The 10,377-nt window shown below is 47.5% G+C and overlaps 1 protein-coding gene across 1 annotated transcript in view; it reads left to right on the top strand.

The window, feature by feature from the left end:
- The first annotated feature begins 2,398 nt into the window (after window positions 1–2,398).
- abcb11a (ATP-binding cassette, sub-family B (MDR/TAP), member 11a) overlaps window positions 2,399–10,377 on the top strand; it is a 9,202-nt gene continuing 1,223 nt past the window's right edge. Inside the window, 25 exon segments of the mRNA XM_062457936.1 lie at window positions 2,399–2,443; window positions 2,604–2,845; window positions 2,963–3,047; window positions 3,176–3,309; window positions 3,421–3,592; window positions 3,762–3,886; window positions 4,005–4,179; window positions 4,294–4,407; window positions 4,523–4,633; window positions 4,714–4,839; window positions 4,990–5,193; window positions 5,504–5,674; window positions 5,934–6,135; window positions 6,214–6,295; window positions 6,409–6,538; window positions 6,654–6,815; window positions 6,933–7,037; window positions 7,368–7,529; window positions 7,726–7,929; window positions 8,065–8,306; window positions 8,465–8,621; window positions 8,850–9,047; window positions 9,399–9,605; window positions 9,976–9,999; window positions 10,001–10,123. Of these exon segments, the coding sequence (XP_062313920.1) occupies window positions 2,637–2,845; window positions 2,963–3,047; window positions 3,176–3,309; window positions 3,421–3,592; window positions 3,762–3,886; window positions 4,005–4,179; window positions 4,294–4,407; window positions 4,523–4,633; window positions 4,714–4,839; window positions 4,990–5,193; window positions 5,504–5,674; window positions 5,934–6,135; window positions 6,214–6,295; window positions 6,409–6,538; window positions 6,654–6,815; window positions 6,933–7,037; window positions 7,368–7,529; window positions 7,726–7,929; window positions 8,065–8,306; window positions 8,465–8,621; window positions 8,850–9,047; window positions 9,399–9,605; window positions 9,976–9,999; window positions 10,001–10,123 (3,624 nt within the window). The 5' untranslated portion in view covers window positions 2,399–2,443; window positions 2,604–2,636.

Genomic DNA, 10,377 nt, shown 5'->3' on the forward strand with positions numbered 1-10,377 from the left:
AAGACCAAGGGTCATGTTAAACATAAGGTTTGATCTAACTGTTGTTGAACTCAAACTCATCACATTATCGGATATTGCACATAATTATCAGAATTGGTTTCAATCAATCATTACTTGAAGCTTTAATCACCTTGATGTGCTGTCAGGTGTGACTGAGCTCAACCCTACATGCATCATAACATTTAAACCATCTTTAAAATGTTGATTACCGAATATGTTGATTAAAAAAATGAAAATCATTCCCCTTTGACCTATGACCTCACCCAAGCACCTGACAGTCAAAACCTCGGTCTGGGAGCTGGGAACAGAATCCCATGGCTTACTCTGGGACCAAAGTCTTCATCTTCAAGCCCATTGTAGAGACCACTCCATTGTGTTCAAATGATCAGCAGGTCATTACACTCTTACAATCAATGACACATCAGAGATCTGTCTCTCCCATTAATGGCTGTAATCTTAGTGAGTGGAGCCATCGCGTGAATAAGCATTTCTGAAAGATGCCCTTGAGGTCATTAAACCCATTTTACAATATCCTGATAATAATATCCTTGTAATGCACACCTATTAATGGCTTTTCCATCTTCTGTTATTTTATAGAGTAATTTAATATAATAATAATAATAATTCAACAATAATTTAAAATAATTAAATATGAATGTTACCTTACTGGATTTATTGACATGTCATTTAAATACGTATTTGTGATGTTATTGAATCTAGATAACTGCCATATCTCCAGGGAGTCAAGGACGCTTGAAAGTGCATGGTAAAACTCTCATTAATCAGATGAGAAATCAAATCTCATGTCCAACAGCCTAAATATTTATTAACCTATTGGTTCAATGAATGTACCTTTGCCTCACAAAGGCTCTCATAATACTGAGAAACCTGTTATCAGTCAAATAAGGAACAAAGATAACAGAAGAGGCATACACTGAAGACAGGACTGACCTGAGGAGAGGCGTGAGGTGTAGGACTGTTGTTGTAGGTGATCAGAGAAGACAGGACTGACCTGAGGAGAGGCGTGAGGTGTAGGAGTGTTGTTGTAGGTGATCAGAGAAGACAGGACTGGCCTGAGGAGAGGTGTGAGGTGTAGGAGTGTTGTTGATCAGAGAACGTCAGAGACGCTGACAAAGGGACAAAGCAGGTAAAGTAGGCGACAGTTAATCTTTATTTCAAGATTAAATTAAATATGAGATCATCTGACTTGATCTCCTCTTAATGGTAAAACAAAAGACACCAGAATCCTGTAACTTGCATGTATGCATATGTATGCATATGTTTAACTGTATATTTACAATAATAGTATCGTCTAGTAATTGTAATTTATAGGCCACACAGTTTGCAACAATGTTATTGTAACTAATAGAGTTAAAACAAGGTGATTTTTAGGTGATTAGTATGTGTTTAACTGTGTGACTTTAATTGCTCACATTTCCTAAATTACTGAGGTATTTACATTTAGTCATTTTAGCAGACGCTCTTATCCAGAGCGACTTACAGTAAGTACAGGGACATTCCCCCTGAGACAAGTAGGGTGAAGTGACTTGCCCAAGGACACAACGTCAGTGGCACAGCCGGGAATCGAACTGGCAACCTTCAGATTACTAGCTGAAGGTATTTCCTCACTGTCCCAATAAGTAATTAGTTTAAACAAAGAACAATGCTGTATGTGTAAGGTTAGCCAGCTACTGTCAATAAAGTAGACTAGAGTAACTAGACCAGCTAGACATGTTAGTTGGAAAGGTTAACCTGTGTGAATGTCAGTTAGAAATGAATACTTAGAGTTAGAGTTATATTTATCTCAGTGTTTTCTTAAATCAACTTATATTGGTAAACAAAATGAACATGGACAACCAATAACCTTTTATTAGCATTTTTAAACAGTAAAACAACCAACAATCAATTAATCAAAGTACATGTGAAGTATGATTAATGAAAAGGACAAAAGCACACCTTTCAAAGTTTCAAACACAAAGTTGGCTCCCAGTGAGAAAGTAGTAATAGTGAATCCCGTTCCCCGTCTAACAGGGGGCTGACAGACTGTCTGACCTTCACAATGAAGGAGCCTGTCACACTTAAAAAAACACTTTCTCTGCCAGAGGACACGAAGATGATGTCGAAGAAGGAGAGAAGTGAGTTTCCTGCCATCTGCATACCAATGCCTTATCTTCAGTGCAGGATGAAAAAGTTATCTCTGTTAAGTTACATGTATTCAATTTCTGTTTCATTTGAACAGATATGGAAAAGGGGTGAGTCAATTACTGAATTTGCCAGAATTGCTTTGCTGAAGTCCAGCACATATTATCATACTGCTATTAGGGATATTACAATTCTACAATTCATTTTTGGTTTGAAAAGCCATAGTTATTTTATAATTTTATTCTATTGCAGAGAGGAGAGCAAAAAAGAGAATGGATTAGATATCGGATACTTTCAGCTGGTAATAACCTCCAGCCGCTACATTTCCCATCCAGTTTACTGATCGAAATGACTGATTACCGTTCTCGTTCTCTTTTAATTAATAGAAGGAAGTGTAAAAGAAACCACATCTGTCAAGGCTCAGAAGACAACCAATCCGTTTCGATTTCTCTCCCCCTCAGTTTAGGTTTGCAACCTGCCAGGACACGGTGGTGATGGTGGTGGGGGGCCTGTGTGCCCTGGTCCACGGAGCTGCCTCCCCTCTCATGCTGCTCGTCTACGGGATGATGACCAACACGTTCGTGGCCTACGAGCTGGAGGTCCAGGAGCTGTCGAACCCTAATAAGACGTGCATCAACAACACCATCGCCTGGACGAATGGCTCCGTGTTTGTGACGTCAGACAACGGCACTGTCTTCTGTGGGTGAGTTGGGTTCAGGTCGTAGCATCTCGTCAAGACTCCTGAATGAATTACACTTTGTCAAAGTTCAAAGGTGCTTCACCATAACTATAACATTCACTAAATCCATGATCTTCACAGGGTGGATATTGAGGCACAGATGACCATGTTTGCATATTATTACGTCGGTATAGGGGTTGGAGTGCTCATTGTCAGTTATTTTCAAGTAAGTGGTTGAACATGAACCAACCATGCTTCACATAGCAGTAATCCTACTTCTTGAATATTTCTACTTGAGAACCTGTTCTGCTGCTAGCGAGATGACTCTGGCATGACTTCATCCCTGCTCCTCAGATTGCCCTCTGGGTGACAGCGGCAGCACGACAGATCCAGCGAATCAGGAAGACTTACTTTCGAAAGATTATGAGAATGGAAATAGGCTGGTTTGACTGTAATTCTGTGGGAGAGCTGAACACCAGGATATCAGAGCAAGTCCCTTAATCATGAATCTATTACTCTATGTATAATGTATACATAACACGCACAATTTACATGAACTGTAATCTTTTTTAAATAATTTAACTATTTTCTTTCCTCAGTGACATCAACAAGATCAACAATGCCATTGCTGACCAGGTGTCTATCTTCATCGAGCGGATCTCCACCTTCATCTTCGGGTTCATGGTGGGCTTCATCGGGGGCTGGAAACTCACCCTGGTGGTCATCGCTGTGAGTCCTCTCATAGGCCTGGCCGCCGGACTCATGGCCATGGTGAGACCACTTTCTAAAACTTGCATTTGTAAGCGTCTCTCCCGTGTTTTATGCCATTAGACACAAGAGACTGCTTATTTTTGTCCACAGATACTCAGAGGAACATTGTTTTGTTCACAGTATCTATTGTGTATGATGTGTTCGCCCTTCCCTCTCCTCCTCTGTGCAGGCAGTGGCCAGGCTGACTGGCCGGGAGCTGGAGGCGTACGCCAAGGCTGGTGCTGTGGCCGACGAGGTGCTGTCCTCCATCAGAACAGTGGCAGCCTTCGGAGGCGAGGAGAAGGAGGCTGAAAGGTACCTCTCGTGCTCTCGTTCTGAGGAGAGGAACAGCCCCACGCCCTCCTTCTCCCCGCTGCTGACGGACACAGACAACGCCAGGGTAACCCTGATGCATCCCCCCCTTTTCCTCCAGGTATGACAGGAACCTTGTGGAGGCCCAGAACTGGGGAGTGAAGAAGGGCACCATCATCGGGCTGTTCCAGGGCTACCTGTGGTGCATCATCTTCCTCTGCTACGCCCTGGCCTTCTGGTACGGATCCAAGCTGGTGATAGAGACCAAGGAGTTGTCTCCAGGGAGCCTCATTCAGGTATGGGGGAAACTCACATCCCTGTAACATCCCCTGCAGCCTCTCAGGTCTGTAAGAGCTGAGAGGAGAGGAGAGGGAGGGAAGGAAGGAAGGGTCTGATGTCTCTGTTTCCAGGTGTTCTTTGGCGTCCTCATGGCAGCCATGAACCTGGGTCAGGCTTCGCCCTGTCTGGAGGCCTTTGCGTCCGGTCGTGCTGCGGCCAAGTCCATCTTCGAAACTATAGACAGAGTGAGGCAGAATGTCAAGCCTGATTCCACAATCAAGGATTTGATACCACAATCAACGATTGGATGAAATGATGATGATGATGATGGACATGTGAATGATTGAACCTCTTGTTCAGGAGCCAGAAATCGATTGTTTCTCAGAAGAGGGTCACAAACTCGACAAAGTAAAAGGAGATATTGAATTCCACAATGTCACGTTCAATTACCCTTCTCGGCCAGATGTCAAGGTACTCCCGCCCCACAACCTTTCAGTATTCCTCGCGTTCCTCTGAGGTGCCTCTGTAAAACCAGCGGTGTGTGTGCTCAGATTCTAGACGACCTGAGCATGGCGATTGAAGCAGGGGAAACGACTGCCTTCGTGGGGCCCAGTGGATCTGGGAAGAGCACCACCATCCAACTCATACAAAGGTTCTACAACCCCAAGGAAGGAATGGTACGGCACCACCCTCCCACACCCCTCTGTGTTTTAATTGAGCTGTTAACATAATGAGGCCAGTCTGCAGTGCCTCAGTAGATACTGGATTAAGACACAATCATTCTCTCCCTCTCTCGCTCTCTCTCCCTCTCCGTCTCTCTCTCTCAGGTGACCCTGGACGGCCATGATGTCCGCAGCTTGAACATCCAGTGGCTTCGCTCCCTCATCGGCGTAGTAGAGCAGGAGCCAGTGCTGTTCTCTACAACCATAGCGGAGAACATCCGCTTCGGCAGGCCTGGGGTAACAATGGATGACATCATCCAGGCAACGAAGGAGGCCAACGCCTATAACTTCATTATGGAACTGCCCCAGGTACCGTTCAAGAACAGGTTCTATTCAACTATACTATTATAATGTTAAACCCGATGACCCATACAGCTCAGTGATTCTGCTAACGCATGTGGCACCATGTTTACATTTAGTCATTTAGCAGACGCTCTTATCCAGAGCGACTTACAGTAAGTACAGGGACATTCCCCCCGAGGCAAGTAGGGTGAAGTGCCTTGCCCAAGGACACAACGTCAGTTGGCATGACCGGGAATCGAACTAGCAACCTTCAGGTTACTAGCCCGATTCCCTCACCGCTCAGCCACCTGACTCCCTTGTTACATGTTCCGTGTAGAGGTTTAACACGCTGGTTGGAGAGGGCGGAGGGCAGATGAGCGGAGGGCAAAAGCAGAGGATCGCCATCGCCAGAGCCCTGATCCGGAACCCCAGGATCCTGCTCCTGGACATGGCCACCTCCGCCCTGGACAACGAGAGTGAGGCTGTGGTCCAGCAAGCTCTGGACAAGGTCTGTCTTCTCTTCAAACCAGACACCAGCACCATGAGCTGCCCTGGGCGCTGTGGTGTTTCTCCATGAGCTGCCCTGGGCGCTGTGGTGTTTCTCCATGAGCTGCCCTGGGCGCTGTGGTGTTTCTCCATGAGCTGCCCTGGGCGCTGTGGTGTTTCTCCATGAGCTGCCCTGGGCGCTGTGGTGTTTCTCCATGAGCTGCCCTGGGCGCTGTGGTGTTTCTCCATGACCTGCCTTCAATCTCTTTTCTTCTTCTCAGGCTCGTTGTGGAAGGACAACCATAACCATCGCCCATCGCCTGTCGACGATCCGAAACGCCAACGTCATCGTTGGCTTTGAGCACGGCAGGGCTCTGGAGAGGGGAACACACAGCGAGCTACTGGAGAAGATGGGCGTTTACTTTACCCTGGTCACCCTGCAGAACCAAGGGAATGACACGGCTCATGTGACAGCAGTCAGTGGTAGGCACCACATTCAAAGCATGCAAACTCTTTGAAGAGAGATGAGTCTTGGGCAGATGACAGAACCTTGTTTCACAGGTCCTGACAGTCAAGCCATTGAGGAACAGGTCACTGAGAAAGTTCGATCTTTCAGTCGAGGAAGCTATGAATCTGGCTTAAGGTAAATCTAACAGTCTCCATAGTAAAAACAATGCTTCGGATTCCCAGTAAATGAGGACGTAGTTCTTGTGAAAGAAAAGCACGTCAAGCTTGAATACTTTGTTGTTGCTCCAGGAGATCTCTTCGGCGACGTTCACAAACACAGTTGTCAAATGAATTTATCCCTGACGCTATATCTAGCAGCCTCAAAATGAAATCCAGCCAATTTAGTGCCACAATAGACCTGGAGACAGCACACTCACAGGTACTGAAGCCTCTTCAAAATGGCTGAACACACTACATCAATACATTGTCCACAAAAGTTGACCTCGATATATCGCTTTCTGATTGTAAAGCTGCGTCCGTCGATCCTCTCCCAGGAACCCGAGGCTGAGTTGGAGCGCGTCGAGCCGGCCCCCGTGACTCGTATCCTGAAGTACAACCAGCCCGAGTGGCCCTACATGCTGCTGGGCTCCCTGGGGGCGGCTATCAACGGCTCCGTCAACCCCATCTACGCCATCCTCTTCAGCCAGATCCTGGGGGTGAGAGCTTCACCCAGGGGGGGCGTTCCCCTCTCCCCTGCTGTGCAGAACGGGAACAGGGTTGTGCTCAGGAAGGATGGGTTCAGGCCCTGATCTGTAAACATCTTGTTTCCTCAGACGTTTGCCATCCAAGACCTGAACGAACAGAGGCGGCAGATCGATGGGATCTGTGTTCTGTTCTGCGGCGTGGCCGTGACCAGCTTCTTCTCACAGTTCCTGCAGGTTTGCTCCGCCATGCATCAGCAGAATCAACACTGTCGCAGTTCATTCTGCATGCTCAGCGCTTGGCAACAGTAGAATACAATAAAACTGAGCAGAATGGAGTAAAACAGAACAGAATAGAATAGAATGGAAAGGAACACAATAGAATAGAATGGAATGGAACACAATAGAATAGAATAGAATGGAACAGAATAGAATATTATAAAATAGAATAGAATGGAATGAAATACAGTAGAATAGAATAGAATGGAACAGAATAGAATGGAATAGCACCCATCAGGACCAGACAGCTTTGAATGGAATCCAGATGGCTCTGAGGTTCTGCTGCAGGGGTATGCCTTCGGGAAGTCTGGAGAGCTTCTGACGCGCCGGCTGAGGAAGGTGGGCTTCCAGGCCATGCTGAGACAGGAGGTGGGCTGGTTCGATGACCCCAGGAACAGTCCTGGAGCCCTGACCACCAGACTGGCCACAGACGCCTCCATGGTCCAGGGGGTGAGTGTGGGGAACAATGGGTGCACTTATCCTCCTCCTCTTGTCCTTTTATGGATGTCTCAAGGAGAACATGTATGAAAGAAATAGACAGGATAATCAGATGTGTTGTTTTGATCAAATGTTCTTGGTTTTTGATCTGAGTTGGAAAAGACAGCGTTCTGTTTTATTATTATTTCATTTGTTTGTATTTTCACAGGCAACTGGATCTCAGATTGGCATGATTGTGAACTCCTTAACTAACATCGGAGCCTCGTTCATCATCGCCTTCTACTTCAGCTGGAAGCTCAGCTTGGTCGTCATGTGTTTCCTGCCACTGATTGGACTATCGGGGGTCTTCCAAGCCAAGATGTTGACAGGCTTTGCAAATGAGGATAAGAAGGCAATGGAAGACGCAGGGCAGGTAATCTAGGCCGGACGCCTCTTCACCTTCCAGCCAGCTCACCTTCTGTTCTGCTGCATAGCATCTTAGAGGGATGTGTCGGAGCCAGACTGACTGCCTCAGCAGCTGAACTATCTGCTCTCTCTCTCGCCCCAGGTGTCCAGTGAGGCTCTGGCCAACATCAGAACCATCGCTGGTCTGGCCAAGGAGAGCGCCTTTGTGGATTTATACGAGCAGCAGCTGGAGGCTCCGTACAGGTCTGCCAAGAAGAAGGCCAACATCTACGGCATCTGTTTTGGCTTCGCTCAGTGCGTTATCTTCATGGCCTACGCCGCCTCGTTCAGATACGGAGGTTATCTCGTCAGCTCCGAAGGACTTAACTACATGGTGGTGTTCAGGTCCGTGTTCACGAGAACGCCACAAGCGTCGTTTTTACTCCACACAGATATCCCAGTTATCACTGCGTTCTTTATTAGAAAACAGAAACATGTTTACATTTTGGGACAGAACTTTCTCCAGCTTTGTGAAGATGTTAATGTCAGTGTTGTGTATGCAGGGTGATCTCGGCTGTTGTGATCAGTGGGACTGCTCTGGGGAAGGCCTCGTCCTTCACCCCAGACTACGCCAAAGCCAAGACGGCAGCGGCACAGTTGTTCAGACTGTTGGACCGGGTCCCCAGGATCAACATGAGCCACACAGACGGAAAACAGTGGGTGAGGGACGAACGAGTTTGTATTTCCATCTGTTCGAAAAAAGTTTTACATTTATAAATGTAACTGATGTATGTTGCTAACCCTAAAGCACACGCACAAATAGTGAATAAGACTAGAAGTACACTATGGCCTGGTTTTCACAAGTAACAGTGCAACGACAACAAAATGTCAAATACAAAGACCGATCCCACTTTGACCTGTGGTGAACCCATGAACTCTATCCTCCAGGATGATTTCAGAGGGGAGGTTGAGTTTGTCCACTGCAGGTTCACGTACCCGAGCCGGCCAGACGTGCAGGTGCTGAGGGGCCTGGCGGTGTCGGTGAAGCCCGGGCAGACCCTGGCGTTCGTGGGCAGCAGCGGTTGTGGGAAGAGCACCAGCGTCCAGCTTCTGGAACGCTTCTACGACCCCGACGAGGGCCAGGTGGTGGGTAGAGCCACGCACACCTTCCTCTCTTACCAGGACACACTCATCAAACCAGGGAGTGGTTGGTGGTTGGCAAATCAGGGAGTCAGGTGGCTGAGCGGTTAGGGAATCGGGCTAGTAATCAGAAGGTCGCCAGTTCGATTCCCGGCCGTGCAAAATGACGTTGTGTCCTTGGGCAAGGCACTTCACCCTACTTGTCTCGGGGGGAATGTCCCTGTACTTACTGTAAGTCGCTCTGGATAAGAGCGTCTGCTAAATGACTAAATGTATATGTAAACCACATCCTGATATTCGGGACATTCTATGCGAGCAGCTGTGCGACCGTCTGTGTTTGTGGACGTGTGCTCTCAGCTGATCGATGGGCGTCCCTCCGCCAGCGTCAGCGTGCCCTTCCTGAGGGCTCAGATCGGGATTGTCTCCCAGGAGCCTGTGCTGTTCGACTGCAGCATCGCTGAGAACATCCAGTATGGAGACAACCTGCGCGCTGTGGGGATGGAGGAGATTGTCGAGGCTGCCAGGAAAGCATACCTCCATGACTTTGTTATGACCCTTCCAGACGTAAGTAGATGGCTCGTAGACCTATGTACCGACCAATGACATATGTAGCACTGTATTATGAACTAATTTTATTGAGATGTTATTGTTGCACTGCAGTTCAGTAATTGATATTTCTTGTTGCACTCAAGTCTCATTTTGTTCATCGTGCCTGGTAGCTGAGATGTGGTTACTTTGCATTGTATTTAGTAAAAACACAGTTGCATTGTGACCAGTAAATACAGATCCTCGATTCTGGCGACTAAAATACTGTTAGAACTATGTGCTTTTATGTCCTTTCTGGTGTTCTTAATACCACCAGTATAGTATGAGACAGTCGTTGATGTGTTCATGCCTCCAACCCTCTCCTGCTGCTGCGTCTTTTCTGGGGCAGAGATACGAGACTCAGGTTGGGGGCTCAGGGCTCCCAGCTCTCCCGGGGGCAGAAGCAGCGTATCGCCATAGCGAGGGCCATCGTCAGGAACCCCAAGATCCTGCTCCTGGATGAGGCCACCTCTGCTCTGGACACAGAGAGTGAAAAGGTACCAAAACTCAGATCCCTCTCTCTCCCTCTCTCTCCCTCTCTCTCCCTCTCTCTCTCTCTCTCTCTCTCTCTCTCTCTCTCTCTCTCCCTCCTCCCTCCCTCCCTCTCCTCCCTCTCTCTCTCCTCTCTCTCTCTCTCTCTCTTCTCCTCTCTCTCTCCCTCTCTCTCTCTTCTCCTCTCTATCCTCTCTCTCTCTCTCTCTCTTCTCTCCCTCCCTCCCTCCCTCCTCCCTCTCTCTCTCTCTCTCTCTCT

Source organism: Osmerus eperlanus, chromosome 3, assembly GCF_963692335.1.
Source record: "Osmerus eperlanus chromosome 3, fOsmEpe2.1, whole genome shotgun sequence".
NCBI lineage: Eukaryota > Metazoa > Chordata > Actinopteri > Osmeriformes > Osmeridae > Osmerus > Osmerus eperlanus.